Below are 20,318 nucleotides of genomic sequence, written 5' to 3'. Positions count from 1 at the left end.
CATATTGTGTATTAGGCCCGCCTCCTAGTTCCTTGTATAATTGAGAGATCCGTGGCCCATCGTTGTACATCATATATACGTGCCTATGCACGAGAGCAATATATCATGCAATCATAATCTCATACAATGAGCCATGCAGCCGAGAACAAAAAACGAGACAAGCAAGTAACGCTGCACTCTGTCAAATGTAGTCACCCTGCACAATCTTCCTGGCGATGAACTTCCCCAGGAAATCAAATCCATGGCAGTAGAGAGCTTCGATCTCAGCACGAGTGCCTGTCTCCACCATCCGCGTCAACTCCGCCCTGTGCGTGTCCTGCAGGCACAACACCAGCTTATAACTTGCCGGTATCGAAGTTGGGCGGGCAATGCATTAGGCGGTCTCCTTGGCGCTGTACTGGAATTCAGAGAAGAAACTACTCCCTCCGATCCATATTAATTGAAGCTGGTTTAGTACAAAGTTTAGTAATTGACTCTTAACATTGTCAGACGGTCCATAACGCACATGAATAGTTTCGGAAGACTTGCAATAAGCGTACTGGTTTTGAGTTCAGGGTGATCAGTTGATTGCATATGGGGGCATATTTAAAGGAATTAAAACTTCTCGTAACAAGTGAAACTTGACCGAGAAGTCTGGTGCTGCACTGCTACCTCGTACAGTGATACTCGTATCCATATGGAGTACTCCCTCCGTCCGAAAATACTTGTCATCAAAATGAATAAAATAGAATGTATCTAGATGTATTTTAGTTCTAGATACACCCCTTTTTATCCATTTTGATGACAAGTTTTTTCGGACGGAAGGAGTACATGCTTAACACTGCCATATATGACCCATACTCAGCCGTGGAATATACCGAGGGAAGATGCTCAGTGCATTTCAGAGCTCTTGATTTTGTGAGCCAATGTCATGGTCAAATTAACCAAAACATATCGTTAGTCATGCATCTCTCAAGCACGGCATCTTAGTAGAGCCAACAAGGGATTAGGTGGCTTCAAATATAAATGATGAAAATGTTATCTGTTGCACATGCATACACTCCGAAGGCTACGTAAAGAATTGCTGTGTATGCTTGTTTGTTGTATTAAAATTGGACTTGTATATTTTCAACACACCACATACTCTGAAAGTTGAGAAATAGCAGACGCACCTGTAGAAACTTAGATGACAGCAAGCTTTTGGCGATCTGCAAATCACGAGGTTTCAACTCTTGGAATGCACTCTGAGGGATAAGTTGCAGATCATCTCCTCTTAGGCCAAGCCATTTTACATTGCAAGCTGGAATTGAAGAATTTCATTAATGCCGTTCTGAAATATGGGCTTGATCATGCTTTGATCATCCAAAGGAATACCGTATCTGTATGATTCCAAGCCCATTGATATGCTTCCATATTTGTAAGTACACAGTATAGAGAGCCCTGCAGGGTTCCTGAATTTTGAAGAAATCTAACTTCATCAGAAAACAAACAACCAGAATAGTATACATATTAACATTAGAAAGTGTTTCCGTTCACAAAAAAAGCATTTGAAAGGGCTTAACCAGTCCACTAATGCAAATATTGGCATATTTGGAAAAGTCTGGCTCAGTCGATGCAAGATAAACCTGTTTCAGAACATTAAAAGATAAGTTGGATCAGTACAAGTAACTAGTATAGTTGACAATATAACGGAGTGGATTGGAGGTACAGAACCTCGTGGCGATATCAGGATATCCTTTTGCAGTGATCAGGATACATGGAAGCTGATTATATAAGCGGTCTTCAGCCAGCCTCTGAAATATGGCATCCTTTGTTCAAATAGAAGGGCTGTCAGCTGGAATTAAGTCAAGTGGAAGACAGCAATGCATTGTAAAGGGCAAAAACAGTACCTTCTCCACTAGAATGAGATAACGGGCATCTGAAGACAAATTTAATCTGCTCAATTGGTTCAGATCCCCAGTAATGGCATGCCCAGAAGGTCCAAGAATGGAACAATCAATGTGTTCTTCCTCCGGTTCCTAAGATGAAGACAAGGTTGAGGGTGTTGCAGTTTCATGAGGAGGCAAACAAGAGTTTTATTGATCCCCTTAACAGCAGCACATATTTGTATCAGGCAAACCACTTTTCAGCATACACACACATGCAACACAAGTCGTCCAATCAGAGCCCCTCTACTTGATGCCATGATTCCTAAACTCTGCCTTGTGCAACGGAGCAATGAAACAACATCTACACAAGACCAAAGTGCAGAATCTGAGTAAGCGACTATCGATATGTCACATGATGACGAAAAAAGAACAAAATGCAGCCTTTGGATTTTGAAGACCTTGGATGGTTTGATTGACATGGCGCTGACAGCTGAAGTACTTGGGTGAGTCCGATAGTAGTTTGTAGAACAACTCCCGCTGGGTGACAAGCTTCCCTTCGCCCAAGATCTTGTAGCACATCTCCATGACTTTCCATACTATTAAAATTGCACAACCATTTTAGATGACTATAAAGATGCGTCCAATCATGGAGAATGCATTCCTGAGATACTGCAGAAATCAACAACAACGACAACCTCTGACGAATGCCTTGGCATCATTTTCTCTCATTAGTGACCTCTTGCAAAAGGCGTAGGACAGATACACCGATGAAACATCACTCAGCAAGCCGCTGCGCAGGCTGCAATTGGTGGACTTGCGTGAGATCTGTTGTGCCCACAACACTTAATCAGACAAGCACAATGCATTTATCACATGGATGAAACAGCCATGACTGCATTTATGAGATGAGATGGAGGTGGAGGGTTTGGGGTTTGTGGACCGGCGTACCAGGGGGAGGACAGGGATGGCCGGAGAAGAGGGAGACGAGAGCGTGGCGAGGAAATTGAGCACCGCCACCTCGATCCTTGCCCGAACCTATCGAGAGAAGCAAAGCATGTCGATTCGATCAGAGGCAGGGGCGGACGAGGGAAGTTGGGGCATGAGCGGAGTGACGTATGACAGACCTCGAGGGGCGAGAGCACGTCGGCTGAGCAGAGGCGGCGGTCCGCACCGAAGAGCGAGGTTGCGGGTACGTCCGCCTCCGCCTGCGCCATCCGCACCGCACCGCACTTCCTTCCTCGGGGGGACGAAATGGCAGTCGGCCCTTAGAGGCTCTTTATGCTGTGATGGGCTGGGCTGGGCCCTAGTGAAGCATTTGAGGCCTCTTTGGCATCTGTGGCCCGACTCAAACCATGTTTTGCATGTAGTAGTTTGGGCAAACCCTATTTGACGCCGCATGCGTAGTTTTTTTAGCAGTAAACCAAGCTTTATTGCATAGTAACAAGGTTTACAGGAATAATTAGGGGGTCATGAGGAGCCCCTAGCCAAACATGGCGACCAACATCTAAAGAACTAGTGAATTTAGCTAAACTATGAGCTTCCCAATTGAGTGCTCGACCCTTGAAAATAAAGTCACATGTACCAAACTCCATCGCCCGCATTGCAATCTCCTTTACAATGGAAGAATGCCGCCCTTCTGTACCTTTTTCAATATCTAAAACCACCGTCTTTGAATCACTCGCAACAACGATTCTATTTTCCATGAGATCAAGCGCAAGCGCTTGAGCTTCTCGACTCGCCAATGCTTCTAAGACTCTTGCATCAGTTATGCCTTCGACAACCATAGCAGGAGATCCCAGAAATACGCCTTCATTATTTCTGCATATTGCAGCTGCTGCACCTCGCTCTCCATTCCCGGAGAAGCCTCCGTCAGCATGTATTTTAACCCGACCAGCACCCGGTGCGTCCATCCCTGGCGAGAAACTGAACCTCGGCCACCTGAAGTTGCATGTCGTACTAAGGGAGCAACCCTTCTCTCTGAACTCTGAACATTTTCAAGCTCGAAGATGAAGCTGGTCACGAAAGAATGAGTAGCATGCGGGCTTTGTAGAATACCTTCATGAATTGCCTTTCGTCTCGCTGTCCAAATCGCCCAAAGAGTAACAACCAACTCTATGAGTTTTTTGTGCTCTAAGCTATCGATCATCGCAACTATCCAACTCTTGGCATTTGGTTCTCTCATAGACTCAAAGAGATCAACAATTTCCATGTCAACTAAAGCCCAGACACATCTTGACGATGAGCACTCCAAAAGTGAATGCCTCGATGAGTCTTGTGCGCCGCACAGCTCGCACTTGTCGTTGTCCGCCCGCCATGTTTCTACTATGTCGAACATCCTCCGTCGGGATCGAGCACTTCGCTAGTCTCCACAGAAGTTTCTTATTTTTCCTGCTACTTCCACTGCCCATAGACAAGTCCATTCCCTTGCATCTTCCTCATAATTTGATCTAGTTGCAGGCGTCAGTTATAGTGCATTTTCGCTAACGGGTGCCTGCAGCGCTCCCGCACTAGGCCGGCCCATCTCACACGTTTTTATTCTAGTTTAATCCGCAAAAATTGAGAGCTGATGAGATTGAACCCGCGACCTGTAGTGTCGGTTCCACATGCACTAGCCAACACGGAAAGACAACAAGTCGTGGCAATTACCTTCCTTTTTATCTTTTATACTTTGCCAGGAGGTTTTTTTCTTTCTTGTTGTGTTTTTTTCTGGGCCAATTTTTTGTATTGCCTTTTTCTGTTTCTTTTCTCTCATAGTTTTTTACTTTTTATGCACAAACTAATTCAAATTGGATGAACTTTTTAAAAATCAGTGAACTTTTTTCAACTTCGATGATTTTTTTTTCAAATTCGATGAAATTTTTGTTCAAAATCAAGAAAAACATTTTGAACAACAACATTTTTTTTCAAAACCTGTGAACTTTTTCCCATATGGACGATCTTTTTTACAAAATCGGTGAACGTTTTCAAAACTGCTGACTTTTTTCAAATCCGAAGAACTTTTTCCAAATTCGACGAACTTTTTTCCTAATGGATGAACTTTTTTCAAATTCGATGAATTTTTTTAAAACCGTTAAAAAAAATTCAAAATAGAATGAACTTTTTTTCTAAATCGATGAACTTTTTTCAAAATCGGTGAACTTTTTTCAAAACCGATGAACTTTTTCAAAATCAGTGAACTTTCATCAAATCCAATGAAGTGTTTTTCATTTTCGATGAACTTTTTAACAAATCAATGAACTTTTTTTAAATTCATGAACTTTTTTCAAAATTAACAAAAAAATTTATTCGAAAAATTGATATTTTCCATATAATTTCCAAATAACTCAAAAAACTCTGTGGCATAGTAATGGCTGAGTAATAAATAGCGCGGTTGCATTAGTTCTAAAGTAGTTCGCGTTGGTTTTTGTTCACTAGCGCTCTAAGCTGCACTGGTTAAGCTAAGCAATTACAGGCAAGTGTGGCATAAGATTGTTACCCTGTTGTGCCAATTTTTAGCGTGTTCTTTTTTGGGAAAGAAACTGTTCCTGGGCCGAGTGCCGAGTGTAGAAACGGCCAACAGAGGGCGCGCTGTAGACGCCACTTCCACGTTCGGGCCCCTACAGCGCCGAACAGGAGCTCCCTGTAGCTTGTTTACATCAATTTCCTTTAGTGCGGCTGAGCAGCAACATATGCACACCGGTGTTTGGTTGCCTATATGTTTGCTTGGTTACATACAACACAAGTGTTGTGGTAACTTTTTGGTGGGTTTACCACCACACACACAACAACATAATAGTCACAACATAAACCATTAGCACATGATAAACCATAACCATACTTTGCCATATAGTACTAACAAGCAAGTTCATAAAAGTACTAACGTAACAGTACCACAAAGTCTTCAAACATGACTAACAAACCAGAGATATGATAGTATAGATAACACCCTAAGCACCCTCAACATCCATGTCAAATGCTTTGTGGTGCGGCTCGCACTTGGCCACCACCTCACCGTCCTCGTTGATGAAGACGATCACCTTCAGGTTCGCAGGACTCGCCAACTTGAAGGTGAAAAGGCACCCGATCCTGACGTCATTAGCTACATAGAAGCCGACCCAACCCTTATTAAAGTGAGCCTGCTGCCGATCATCCGGGCGGTGACCTTCCAGGTGCAGCCGTTTTTCGTCGTGAGCGTGAACTCCGTTAAAGGGGACGAGGTGCTTGCTGAAGATAGGGGGCATCTGCAAGATACTCCAATTTCGGTGAAAAGACAATCTTTCAGAAGTGCGTTGGGTTGACACTCTCATGGTAATGACCATATTTCTTAACCCAAGAACATCAAAGGCATAATAATTATATAGGCATTACGTCCATAACAAGTAGACCATTCAACGTACTAACACCTACTAGTATTATTCCAATTCAAGACCGCTATCCAGCATGCATCTCAAAGTATTAAGTTCATACAAATAGAGTAACGCATTAAGCAAGATGACATAATGTAGACAAAATAAGATCAATCAATATGATCAAACCCAGTCATTTTATCCTTAGTAGCAAAAATACAAATATGTGCCCTTATTCTTTCTGTCACTGGACATGATCACTGCAACATTGAACCTACTACAGAGCACCTCTCCTACTGAAGATAAACCAATCAAACTTGGCCAAAGTAGACTGATAGTTTGGAGAGAAATGCAAAGCTACAAAATTACACAATGACGATGACTCAAGAACTCAAAATAGATCAATGAATAATATGATCATAAATCCACAATTCATCGAATCCCAACAAACACATCGCAGAAGATTACATCGGATTGATCTCAGAGGAGATCATTGTATTGAAGATAAAAGAAAGAGAAAGCCATCTAGCTACTGCTATGGACCCGTAGGTCCTGATGGGGCCACCTACTACTGGTAGGGTCATGGGCCTAACATCTAAGGCCCACCTAGGGCCCCACACCATCATTGGGAGTTCCCTAGACCGCAAGCACATTCAGATGCGCTTCCCTGGGAATCCACTTGGATACACCAACAACACTCAGACGTCTTCCCTCTAGTCGGCCACTCCAGCAGCACTCAAACAGAGGAGGGGTAGAGGCGACGTGGGAACCACAACGGTCGAGGGTCTTTACGTTGGACATCAAGCGTAGTTATGACTGCCATTACCAGTAATTGCCGTAGTTATGCTCATTCCTCTCCCTTGTAACGTGGCAATAATGAGCCGAGGCGTACTCTATATAAGCCTCTCTTTAGCTCCATGGCAAGGGTTTAGCACCCATTGTAATCATACACCCCAAGAGAAAACACAAGCCTCCGGGCATGAGACTTAGGGTTGTTACCTCTCTGAGTGGGGTCTGAACTCGCTAAATCAGAGTGATAAACCTGTGCCGTAGCTAGGCTCCGCCCTTTGTTCGTACCACTAGTACTCATTGTCAGGTTCATTGCCTCGACAGATCCTGTAGGAACTACTCACACATCATCATGGAGGCAACAAGGTCGAGGAAGATGGACTCCCCAATGGTTTCCCCCTCCGATAGAGTACCGGCAAATGGCTCCGGATGGGACCGCGGTGGAACAGAGGCTCGCGGTGGTAGAATAATTGTTTCGGGTCTCCCTTTGAGGGTTTTGGAATATTAGAGAATTTATATGCCAGAGATTACGGAAAACAGAGCATCAAGGTGCCCATAAGCTCACTCGGTGCACCTAGCCCCCAGGGCTTGTGGGTCCCTCATGTGTCTTCTGGTCTCTCTCCGAAGCTTCTGGGGTCTCTTATGTTCCAAAAAAAACAACCGTAAAGTTTCATCGTGTTTGGACTTCGGTAGGTATGGTTTTTCTTCAAAACAAAAAACATGCAAAAAACAGGAACTAGCACTAGGCACTAAGTTAATAGGTTAGTCCATCAAAATGATATAAAATGACATATAAAGTATATAGAAGTGATAATATAATAGCATGAAATAATAAAAAATTATAGACACGTTGGAGATGTATCAACCGCTGCATGCTCTCTGAGTGATGGGTACATCCAGATCCATGTGTCCCAACACGTGATTCCCATGCCCCTATGTGGTCATCAAGACCATGCATGTTCACTAGGTTGGCCACCCGATGTCGTGGCCCCTACCTTGCAATGAGATGGATAACGATCTCCATGGCTCTCCACGTCGTGTTTGCACCAGCCTGCTAGCTCGAGCAACGTGACTTTCTCCTTGGATGTGCCGGCTACAAACCAACCTAATGAGCGCCTAACACGGTAGACGTACCAAAAGACTGCAACGCCTCTACTCAGACGCGGCGATGGGACGTGATGCAATAGGACAACACTGACACCACCGCACTAAATTTGGTAGGCCCTAACACAGCCAAGCCAAACAACAACAACATCCCCATCAACAGTTGCGAACATCACACCTACACAAGCCGACACGGACCAACTTTCACCATCCCTTTAACGCCCCCCCCCCCACACACACCAAACGTAAACGGGAACAAACAGTAGCCAATGTTGAGGACAAACTAACACGGCTGAATTGTTTTGAACTGGCAAGATGCTTGAACATCCACGCTCGGCCAATCCGATTCACCATGGGCAGCCATCACGACACGGTGAACCAACAAACTGGCAACCAACGCATTAGAGCTGAAGGAAATATGCCCTAGAGGCAATAATAAAGTTGTTATTTATATTTCCTTATATCATGATAAATGTATTATTCATGCTAGAATTGTATTAACCGGAAACTTAGTACATGTGTGAATACATAGACAAAACAGAGTGTCCCTAGTATGCCTCTACTTGACTACCTCGTTAATCAAATATGGTTATGTTTCCTGACCATAGACATGTGTTGTCATTTGATGAACGGGATCACATCATTAGAGAATGATGTGATGGACAAGACCCATCCGTTAGCTTAGCATTATGATCGTTGAGTTTTATTGCTATTGCTTTCTTCATGACTTATACATGTTCCTCTGACTATGAGATTATGCAACTCCCGAACACCCGAGGAACACCTTGTGTGCTATCAAATGTCACAACGTAACTGGGTGATTATAAAGATGCTCTACAGGTGTCTCCGAAGGTGTTTGTTGGGTTGGCATAGATCGAGATTAGGATTTGTCACTCCGTGTATGGGAGAGGTATCTCTGGGCCCTCTCGGTAATGCACATCACTATAAGCCTTGCAAGCCATGTGACTAATGATTTAGTTGCGGGATGATGCATTACGGAACGAGTAAAGAGACTTGCCGGTAACGAGATTGAACTAGGTATGATGATACCGATGATCGAATCTCGGGCAAGTAACATACCGATGACAACGGGAACAACGTATGTTGTTATGCGGTTTGGACGATAAAGATCTTCGTAGAATATGTAGGAGCCAATATGAGCATCCAGGTTCCGTTATTGGTTATTGACCACAGATGTGTCTCGGTCATGTCTACATAGTTCTCGAACCCGTAGGGTCCGCACGCTTAACGTTCGATGATGATTTGTATTATGAGTTATGTGATTTGATGTACCGAAGTTTGTTCGGAGTCCTGGATGAGATCACGGATATGAAGAGGTGTCTCGAAATGTTCGAGAGGTAAAGATTCATATATTGGAAGGTTGCATTTGGACATCGGAATGGTTCCGAGTGATTCGGGCATTTTTTGGAGTACCGGGAGGTTACTGGAACCCCCGGGAAAAGATATGGGCCTTATGGGCCATAGGAGGGAGGCTAACCAGCCCACAAGGGGCTGGTGCGCCCCCACAAGGGAGGATCCGTAGGACTCCCCTCTCCGTGGCGCACCCCTTGTTGGCCGGCCTCCTCCTCCCCTCCTTTATATACGGGGGAGGAGGGCACCCCATAGACACACAAGTTGATCTTTTAGCCGTGTGCGGTGCCCCCTCCACAGATACACACCTCGGTCATATTGTCGTAGTGCTTAGGCGAAGCCCTGCGCCGGTAACTTCATCATCACCGTCACCACGCCATTGTGCTGACGAAACTCTCCCTCGGCCTCAACTGGATCAAGAGTTCGAGGGACGTCACCGAGCTGAACGTGTGCAGATCGCGGAGGTGCCGTGCGTCCGGTACTTGGCTCGGTTGGATCGCGAAGACGTTTGACTACATCAACCGCGTTACTAAACGCTTCCGCTTTCGGTCTACGAGAGTACGTGGACACACTCTCACCGCTCGTTGCTATGCTTCTCCTAGATAGATCTTGCGTGATCGTAGGATTTTTTTTGAAATACTACATTCGCCAACAGTGGCATCCGAGCCAGGTCTATGCGTAGATGTTATATGCACGAGTAGAACACAATGAGTTGTGGGCGATAATAGTCATACTGCTTAGCAGCATGTCATACTTTGATTCAGCAGTATTGTTGGATGAAGGGGCCCAGACCGACATTACATGAACACGTTCATGAGACTGGTTCTACCGCCGTGCTTCGCACACAGGTGGCTAGTGGGTGTCTGTTTCTCCAACTTTAGTTGAATCGTTTTTGACTACGCCCGGTCCTTGTTGAAGGTTAAAACAGCACACTTGACGAAAAATCGTTGTGGTTTTGTTCTTGCTAGAAGCCTATAGCAGCCACGTAAAACTTGCAACAACAAAGTAGAGGACGTCTAACTTGTTTTTGCAGGGCTTGCTGTGATGTGATATGGTCAAGACGTGATGATATATAATTTGTTGTATGAGATGATCATGTTTTGTTAAAGTTATCGGCAACTGGCAGGAGCCTTATGGTTGTCTCTTTATTGCATAAGATTCAAGCGCCATATAATTGCTTTACTTTATCGCTATGTGATAGCAATAGTTGCAAAAGCAATAGTTGGCGAGACGACCATGTGATGACACATTGATAGAGATCAAGATGATAGAGATCATGGTGTCATGCCGGTTGATACGTCTCCAACGTATCTATAATTTATGAAGTATTCATGCTATTATATTATCCATCTTGGATGTTTTATGGGCTTTACTATGCACTTTTATATTACTTTTGGGACTAACCTATTGACCCAGAGCCGAGTGCCAGTTTCTGTTTTTTCCCTTGTTTCAGTGTTTCGCAGAAAAGGAATATCAAACGGAGTCCAAACGGAATGAAACCTTCGGAAAAGTTATTTTTGGAAAGAAAGCAATACGGGAGACTTGGAGTGCACGTCAGGGGATCAACGAGGAGAGCACGAGGCAGGGGGGTGCGCCCACCCCCCTGGGCGCGCCCTCCACCCTCGTGGGCCCCTCGTGGCTCCCCTTACCGACTTCTTTCGCCTATATATTCCCATATACCCTAAAACCTTCGGGGAACAGAATAGATCGGGAGTTCTGTCGCCGCAAGCCTCTGTAGCCACCAAAAACCAATCGGGACCCTGTTCCGGCACCCTGCCGGAGGGGGGATCCCTCCCCGGTGGCCATCTTCATCATCCCGACGCTCTCCATGACGAGGAGGGAGTAGTTCACCCTCGGGGCTGAGGGTATGTACCAGTAGCTATGTGTTTGATCTCTCTCTCTCTCTCTCTCTCTCGTGTTCTTGATTCGGCACGATCTTGATGTATCCCGAGCTTTGCTATTATAGTTGGATCTTATGATGTTTCTCCCCCTCTACTCTCTTGTAATGGATTGAGTTTTCCCTTTGAAGTTATCTTATCGGATTGAGTCTTTAAGGATTTGAGAACACTTGATGTATGTCTTGCATGTGCTTATCTGTGGTGACAATGGGATATTCACGTGATCCACTTGATGTATGTTTTGGTGATCAACTTGCGGGTTCCGTAACATTGTGAACTTATGCATAGGGGTTGGCACACGTTTTCGTCTTGACTCTCTAGTATAAACTTTGGGGCACTCTTTGAAGTTCTTTGTGTTGGTTGAATAGATGAATCTGAGATTGTGTGATGCATATCGTTTAATCGTACCCACGGATACTTGAGGTGACATTGGAGTATCTAGGTGACATTAGGGTTTTGGTTGATATGTGTCTTAAGGTGTTATTCTAGTACGAACTCTTCAATAGATTGATCCGAAAGAATAACTTTGAGGTGGTTTCGTACCCTACAATAATCTCTTCGTTTGTTCTCCGCTATTAGTGACTTTGGAGTGACTCTTTGTTGCATGTTGAGGGATAGTTATATGATCCAATTATGTTATTATTGTTGAGAGAACTTGCACTAGTGAAAGTATGAACCCTAGGCCTTGTTTCCTAGCATTGCAATACCATTTACGCTCACTTTTATCACTTGTTACCTTGCTGTTTTTATATTTTCAGATTACAAAAACCCATATCTACCATCCATATTGCACTTGTATCATCATCTCTTCGCCGAACTAGTGCACCTATACAATTTACCATTGTACTGGGTGTGTTGGGGACACAAGAGACTCTTTGTTATTTGGTTGCAGGGTTGCTTGAGAGAGACCATCTTCATCCTACGCCTCCCACGGATTGATAAACCTTAGGTCATCCACTTGAGGGAAATTTGCTACTGTCCTACAAACCTCTGCACTTGGAGGCCCAACAACTTCTACAAGAAGAAGGTTGTGTAGTAGACATCAAGCTCTTTTTTGGCGCCGTTGCCGGGGAGGTGAGTGCTTGAAGGTATATCTTTAGATCTTGCAATCGAATCTTTTTGTTTCTTGTTTTAGCACTAGTTTAATTTATAAAAGAAAACTACAAAAAAAATGAAATTGAGTTTGCCTCATACGCTTCATCTTTTTAATATCTTTCGTGAGTATGATGGAAAGGAAAATTGTGCCAAAGTATTAGAAGAAGAATGCATTAAAATGTTTGGCACTAAATCTTTGAATGATGAGCATGATTGCAATGTTGTTAGTATAAACTCCTTGAATATCCATAGTACTAATGATGATTGCACTAGTCATGATGAAAATATCTCTTATAAGCATGTCGATTTTTGTGGAGTGCATAGAATTTGCAAATACATACCAAAATGGGAAGATAGATTTTGTAAGAAACATAAGTACTTAGAAACTAAATGGTTGCAAGAAAGGCTAGATGTTTGTGCTGAAAATTTAAATTTTCTTGGTCGTACTTGTGAACTTTGCAATGAAAGTGGTCATTTAACTATCCGATGCAAATTGTTTCATGATCTAATCGTGTCCAAAAATTGTGATGACTTGATTTCCCTTGCACATCATAATGAACTTAGTTTGCTTATGGGTTATGAAGAAATGAAACGTATAACTAACTATCTTCCAGTATTTGCCCGTGATAAACTTCTTAATTTTGATCTAGAGGAAATTTATATGTATTGTGCGGTGAATTGCATTGAAAATCCTTATATTGCCAATTACATAAAGAAAAGAAAACAAATAGAAGATGAAGAGAATACTAATGAAAGGGAAGAGACTTCCCAATATTCTCCTATTATTTCTCATGATGAATCAGGTAACGAGGAGGAGCCTTCTATTCAACCAATCTCATTAATAAGGAGCTCCAAAAAGAGGATTGAACCCACACATGATGTGAAGAAGAAAAATAAAAGACGGAGAAGCAAAGGTAAAAAGGTATCCCTCCCAAATGATGTTGCTCCTACTACTCATTGTGATGATGATAATTGTTATACTATTGGTGCTATCCATACTATTAATGATGAGAATGATTATGCTTATGATATGAAAAGGCCCAAGCTTGGGGAAGCTATGTTTGATGAGGATGACATATTTGAGAATATATTTTCTGAAATTAATGTTTGTCCCAAACTTGGGGATGCTACGTTTAATGAAGATGATATTTTTAGCCTCCCAAGTTTTGATATGCAAATTTATTATGATGATAGCATGCCTCCTATTTATGATGATTATTGTGATGAACTTATGCTATAAAGAGTAGTGATGATTATATTTATAAAACTTGTCATGATTATGATTACCCTTTTTCTGAACATTACTCATTTAATGTGGAAACAATTTATAGTATTCGAGTCTCTTATGATACTCTCACTATTCCGAATGAGAAGAATTTTGCTTATGTAGAGAGTAGTAAATTTTCTATGCAAGTAGATCATGAAAAGAATGCTTTAGGTGCTGTTGTTGAATTCATTCATGATGCTACTGAAAATTATTATGAGGGAGGAACATATGCTTGTAGGAATTGCAATAATATCATGTTTCCTCTCTATGTGCTTAAAGTTTTGAAGTTATGCTTGTTTTGCCTTCCTATGCTAGTTGATTATTGTTCCCATAAGTTGTTTGCTCACAAAATCCCTATGCATAGGAAGTGGGTTAGACTTAAATGTGCTAGTCATATTCTTCATGATGCTCTCTTTATGTTTCAATTCTTATGTCTTATGTGAGCATCATTGAAATCATCATGCCTAGCTAGGGGCGTTAAACGATAGCGCTTGTTGGGAGGCAACCCAATTTTATTTTAGTCTCTTGATTTTTGGTAATAAATAATCCATCTAGCTTCTGTTTAGATGTGGTTTTATGTTTTAATTAGTGTTTGTGCCAAGTAATACCTATAGGATCTTCTCGGATGATAGTTATTTGATCTTGCTGAAAATCCCAGAAACTTTATGCTCACGAAAACAATTGTTAAAAACCACCAGAAAGTGATAAAATACTGATTCCAATTGCAGCAGATCAATAATCAAATTATCTAGGTCATCCTATTTTGGTAGAATTTTTTGAGTTCCAGAAGTTTGCGTTAGTTACAGATTACTACAGACTGTTCTGTTTTTGACAGATTCTGTTTTTCGTGTGTTGTTTGCTTATTTTGATGAATCTATGGCTAGTAAAATAGTTTATAAACCATAGAGAAGTTGGAATACAGTAGATTTAACATCAATACAAATAAATAACGAGTTCATTGCAGTACCTTTAAGTGGTGTTTTGTTTTCTTTTGCCAACGGAGCTTACGAGTTTTCTGTTGAGTTTTGTGTTGTGAAGTTTTCAAGTTTTGGGTAAAGATTCGATGGACTATGGAATAAGGAGTGGCAAGAGCCTAAGCTTGGGGATGGCCAAGGCACCCCAAGGTAATATTCAAGGACAACCAAAAGCCTAAGCTTGGGGATGCCCCGGATGGCATCCCCTCTTTCGTCTTCGTTCATCGGTAACTTTACTTGGAGCTATATTTTTATTCATCACATGATATGTGTTTTGCTTGGAGCGTCATTTTATTTTCTTTAGCTTTGCTTGCTGTTTGAATAAAATACCAATATCTGAAATTCTTAAATGAGAGAGAGTCTTCACATAGCTACATAATTATTTAACTACTCATTGATCTTGACTTATATCTTTTTGGAGTAGTTTGTCATTTACTCGTGTGCTTCACTTATATCCTATGAGTAAATGGTTGAATGATTTGAATGTCATAAATCTGAAATTATATATGTTTCATATGCCTTTCCCATGGGGAGTAATGCCTTCACATATAAGAAGTAGAGGTGGTAAATTTATTGAAGGTTAGCAAACGTTGTATTGGTCACTTGAACAATTCATGAAAAAATATTGAAGGAAGAGAGATTTGACATATAAATATACTATCTTGGACATCTTCTATGATTGTGAGCCCCATTAATTATTTTCAACCCTGAGCAAATTAGTTGAAGTTGGACAAGGAAGACAACATAATGAGTTATACTTGGGTATATTTGTATAGAAGTTATATTCTTATGGATCCTCTAACATGTGGTGCTTGCTATTTAGAATCCTTTGCTAGCCAAAATATCTGTACTAAGCGGGAATACTGCTTGTGCATCCAAATTCCTTGAACCAAGTTTCTTCCATGAGTGTCCACCATATCTACCTATATGCGGTATTTACCTGCCGTTCCAAGTAAATTTGCATGTGCCAAACTCTAAACCTTCAAATAATAATCTGTTTTGTATGACCGAATCGCCCATGTAGCGACTAGGGGCTGTCAGTATCTTCCATGCTAGGTGGGTTATTCTCATGATGAGTGGACTCCGCTCATCATTCATGAGAAAATGGCTGGTAACTGGGATGCCCAGTCCTATGATCAAAAGATCAAAAACAAATTCGCAAATAATTTAAACAAAACTCCCCCAGGATTGTTGAAAGTTGGACGGCACCCGTTGTTTCGGACAAGCCGTGGAGTGCGATTGTTGGTGGAGGGGGAGTAAAATCTTTACCTTTCTGCGCGGGAACCGCCTATAATGTATCTAGTATGGAAGATATTGTGAACTCTTGGTCGTTATGTTGACAATGAAAGCATACCTCTCAAAATTATTTTCATCTCTGTTTTTGCTTCGAGCTCTGGCACCTCTGCAAATCCCTGCTTCCCTCTGCGAAGGGCCTATCTTTTACTTTTATGCAAGAGTTAGTAGTATTGCTTCTCATTCCAACCTACTCTTTAGTTGGCAAGCATCATGTGATGGAAAGATCTAGGCATATATGGCCATTCAAATATATTTGAGCATGAATTATTACTGTTGACATTACCCTTGAGGTAAAAGGTTGGGAGGCAAAACATTAAGCCCCTACCTGTCTCTGTGTTCGATGAATACTATTTGTTCTAAAAATATGCTTTGAGTGGTAGCAATCATGGAAGACTAAATGATAGTTGAGTATGTGAAGTTTGCTGAATCAAAGCTCTGACATAGACTCTTCCTGAAAATAAGATGAATTGTAATTGTTTGATGACTAATAACACGGTTTGTTAGTTTTCAAGAAAGTTTATGATCTATACTTTAACATGTGAATAGCTTGTTACTTGATCATGAAAAGTTCTATGAGTTGAGCTACTGTTATGACATATAATGATGCTAGAAAAGGTGATTGAAATTATCATTGATCAAATTTATGCACCTGCTAGCATTCACACTTCATAAATTATTTATTTTATCATTTACCTACTCGAGGACGAGCAGGAATTACCGGTGATGATGGAGATCATGACGATACTTTGGAGATGGAGATCAAAGGCACAAGATGATGATGGCCATACCATGTCACATATTTTTGATTGCATGTGATGTTTATCTTTTATGCATCTTATTTTGCTTAGTACGACAGTAGCATTATGAGATGATCCCTTACTAAAATTTCAAGGTATAAATGTTCTCCCTGAGTATGCACCGTTGCGACAGTTCTTCGTGCTGAGACACCACGTGATGATCGGGTGTGATAAGCTCTACGTTCACATACAATGGGTGCAAGCCAGTTTTGCACACGCAGAATACTCGGGTTAAACTTAACGAGCCTAGCATATGCAGATATGGCCTCGGAACACTGAGACCGAAAGGTCGAGCATGAATCATATAGTAGATATGATCAACATAGTGATGTTCACCATTGAAAGCTACTCCATCTCACGTGATGATCGGACATGGTTTAGTTGATATGGATCACGTGATCACTTAGATGATTAGAGGGATATCTATCTAAGTGGGAGTTCTTAAGTAATATGATTAATTGAACTTTAATTTATCATGAACTTAGTCTTGATAGTATTTGCATAACTATGTTGTAGATCAATAGCTCATGATGTAGCTCCCGTTTATTTTTGATATGTTCCTAGAGAAAAACTATGTTGAAAGATGATAGTAGCAATGATGCGGACTAGGTCCGTGATCTGAGGATTATCCTCATTGCTGCACAGAAGTATTATGTCCTTGATGCACCGCTAGGTGATGGACCTATTGCAGGAGCAGATATAGACATTATGAACGTTTGGCAACCTCGATATGATAACTACTTGATAGTTTAGTGCGCCATGCTTTACGGCTTAGAACCGGGACTTCAAAAATGTTCTGAACGCCACGGAGCATATAAGATGTTCCAAGAGCTGAAATTGGTATTTCAGACCCATGCCCGAGTCAAGAGGTATGAGACCTCTCACAAGTACTTTGCCTACAAGATGGAGGAGAATAGCTCAACCAGTGAGCATTTTCTTAGATTGTCTGAGTACTACAATTGCTTGAATCAACTAGGAGTTAATCTTCCAGATAAAATAGTGATTGACAGAGTTCTGTAGTCACTATCACCAAGTTATTGGAACTTCGTGATGAACTATAATATGAAAGGGATGACGAAAACAATTCCTGAGCTCTTCGTGATGCTGAAATCGACGAAGGTAAAAATCAAGAAAAGCATCAAATGTTGATGGTTGACACGACCACTAGTTTCAAGTAAAAGGGCAAGGGAAAGAAAGGGAACTTCAAGAAGAATGGCAAGCAAGTTGCCACTCCCATGAAGAAGCCCAAAGCTAGCCCCAAGCCTGAAACTGAGTGCTTCTACTGCGAAGGAAATGGACACTGGAAGCGGAAATGCCCCCAAATACTTGGCGGATAAGAAGGATGGCAAAGTGAACAAAAGTATATATGATATACATGTTATTGATGTGTACTTTACTAGTGTTCAAAGTAGCCCCTGGGTATTTGATACTGGTTTAGTTGCTATGATTAGTAACTCGAAACAGGAGTTACAAAATGAACAAAGACTAGTTGAAGGCAAGGTGACAATGTGTGTTGGAAGTGATTCCAAGGTTGATAAGATCACCATTGCCCACTCCCTTTACCTTCGGGATTAGTGTTGACCCTCAAATAAATGTAATTTGGTATTTGCGTTGAGCATAATATGATTGGATCATGTTTATTGCAATACGGTTATTCATTAAGTCAAAGAATAATTGTTATTCTGTTTACATGAATAAAACCTTCTGTGGTCATACACCCAAGGTGAATGGTTTATTGAATCTCGATCATAGTGATACACATATTCATAATATTGATGCCAAAAGATGCAAATTTGATAATGATAGTGCAACATATTTGTGGCACTGCCATTTAGGTCATATTGGTGTAAAGCGCATGAAGAAACTCTATGCTGATGGGCCTTTGGAATCACTTGATTATGAGTCACTTGATGCTTGCGAACCATGCCTCATGGGAAGATGACTAAGACTCCTTTCTCCGGAACAATGGAGTGAGCAACTGACTTATTGGAAATAATACATATTGATGTATGCGATCTGATGAGTGTTGAGGCTCGCGGCGGGTATCGTTATTTTCTGACCTTCACAGATGATTTGAGCAGATATGGGTATATCTACTTGATGAAACATAAGTCTGAAACATTTGAATAGTTCAAAGAATGTCAGAGTGAAGTGGAAAATCATCGTAACAAGAAAATAAAGTTTCTACGATCTGATCGCGGAGACGAATATTTGAGTTACGAGTTTGGTCTTCATTTGAAACAATGTGGAATAGTTTCGCAACTCACGCCACCTGGAACACCACAGCATAATGGTGTGTCCGAACATCATAACCGTACTTTATTAGATATGGTGCAATCTATGATGTCTCTTACCGAATTACCACTATCATTTTGGGGTTATGCATTAGAGACAGCTGCATTCACATTAAATAGGGCACCATCTAAATCCGTTAAGACGACAACGTATGAATTGTGGTTTAGCAAGAAACCTAAGCTGTCATTTCTTAAAGTTTGGGGTTACGATGCTTATGTGAAAATATTTCAACCTGATAAGCTCAAACCCAAATCGGAGAAGTGCGTCTTCATAGGATACCCAAAAGAAACTGTTGGGTACACCTTCTATCAGAGATCCGAAGGCAAAATCTTTGTTGCTATGAGTAGATCCTTTCTAGAGAAGGAGTTTCTCTCGAAAGAGAGTGGGAGGAAAGTAGAACTTGATGAGGTAATTGTACCTGCTCCCTTATTGGAAAGTAGTTCATCACAGAAATTAGTTCCAGTGATTCCTACACCAATTAGTGAGGAAGCTAATGATGTTGATCATGAAAACTTCTGATCAAGTTACTACCGAACCTCGTAGGTCAACCAGAGTAAGATCCGCACCAGAGTGGTATGGTAATCCTGTTCTGGAGGTCATGTTACTTAACCATGACGAACCTACGAACTATGAGGAAGCAATGATGAGCCCAGATTCCGCGAAATGGCTTGAGGCCATGAAATCTGAGATAGAATCCATGTATGAGAACAAAGTGTGGACTTTGGTGGACTTGCCCGATGATTGGCAAGCCATTGAGAATAAATGGATCTTCAAGAGGAAGACGGACGCTGATAGTAGTGTTACTGTCTACAAAGCTCGAATTGTCGAAAAATATTTTTTCGACAATTTCAAGGTGCTGACTATGATGAGATTCTCTCACTCGTAACGATGCTTAAGTCTGTCCGAATCATGTTAGCAATTGCCACATTTTATGAAATCTGGCAATAGATGTCAAAACTGCATTCCTTAATGGGTTTCTTAAAGAAGAGTTGTATATGATACAACAAGAAGGTTTTTGTAACACCCCGCATGTAACTTGCCATATTTGTAACTCCGACTCTTGCCATTTTCGGCTATGTGATATGTTTTCCCTCCGTTGTCGGGTTTTGTCTTTCGTTTTGTATTTTGTCATGTCATGCATTTTCATATCATGTCATCATGTGCATTGCATTCGCATACGTGTTCGTCTCATGCATCCGAGCATTTTCCCCGTTGTCCGTTTTCCAATCCGGCGCTCCTATCTCCTCCGGTGCACCCCTC

General features: G+C 41.6%; 1 protein-coding gene across 1 annotated transcript; it reads right to left on the bottom strand.

The window, feature by feature from the left end:
- Positions 1–74: 74 nt before the first annotated feature.
- Positions 75–3,105, bottom strand: LOC123165214 (meiotic recombination protein SPO11-2). The gene is made up of 11 exons (XM_044582847.1): positions 2,972–3,105; positions 2,796–2,882; positions 2,543–2,672; positions 2,306–2,443; positions 2,120–2,208; positions 1,869–1,997; positions 1,693–1,787; positions 1,542–1,604; positions 1,354–1,430; positions 1,152–1,279; positions 75–316 (listed from the first exon to the last, which is right to left on the bottom strand). Exons 1-11 carry the CDS (start codon positions 3,059–3,061, stop codon positions 182–184), a joined length of 1,161 nt encoding a protein of 386 aa, XP_044438782.1. The 5' UTR covers positions 3,062–3,105; the 3' UTR covers positions 75–181.
- Positions 3,106–20,318: the final 17,213 nt, after the last annotated feature.

Source organism: Triticum aestivum, chromosome 7D, assembly GCF_018294505.1.
Source record: "Triticum aestivum cultivar Chinese Spring chromosome 7D, IWGSC CS RefSeq v2.1, whole genome shotgun sequence".
NCBI classification, from domain to species: Eukaryota; Viridiplantae; Streptophyta; class Magnoliopsida; order Poales; family Poaceae; genus Triticum; species Triticum aestivum.
Note: the sequence above shows the minus strand (reverse complement) of the source record. Positions and strands in the feature narration are given on the sequence as shown.

Bases quoted from the DNA above. Each gene is read 5' to 3' on its own strand.
- LOC123165214 (XM_044582847.1), bottom strand. From the start codon at position 3,061: ATGGCGCAGGCGGAGGCGGACGTACCCGCAACCTCGCTCTTCGGTGCG. The intron at 1,431-1,541 runs GTTAAGCCCTTT...TTCAAAATTCAG, and splicing joins ATATTTGCATTAGTGGACTG to GAACCCTGCAGGGCTCTCTA. The intron at 1,280-1,353 runs GTATTCCTTTGG...CTTCAATTCCAG, and splicing joins CTTGGAATCATACAGATACG to CTTGCAATGTAAAATGGCTT.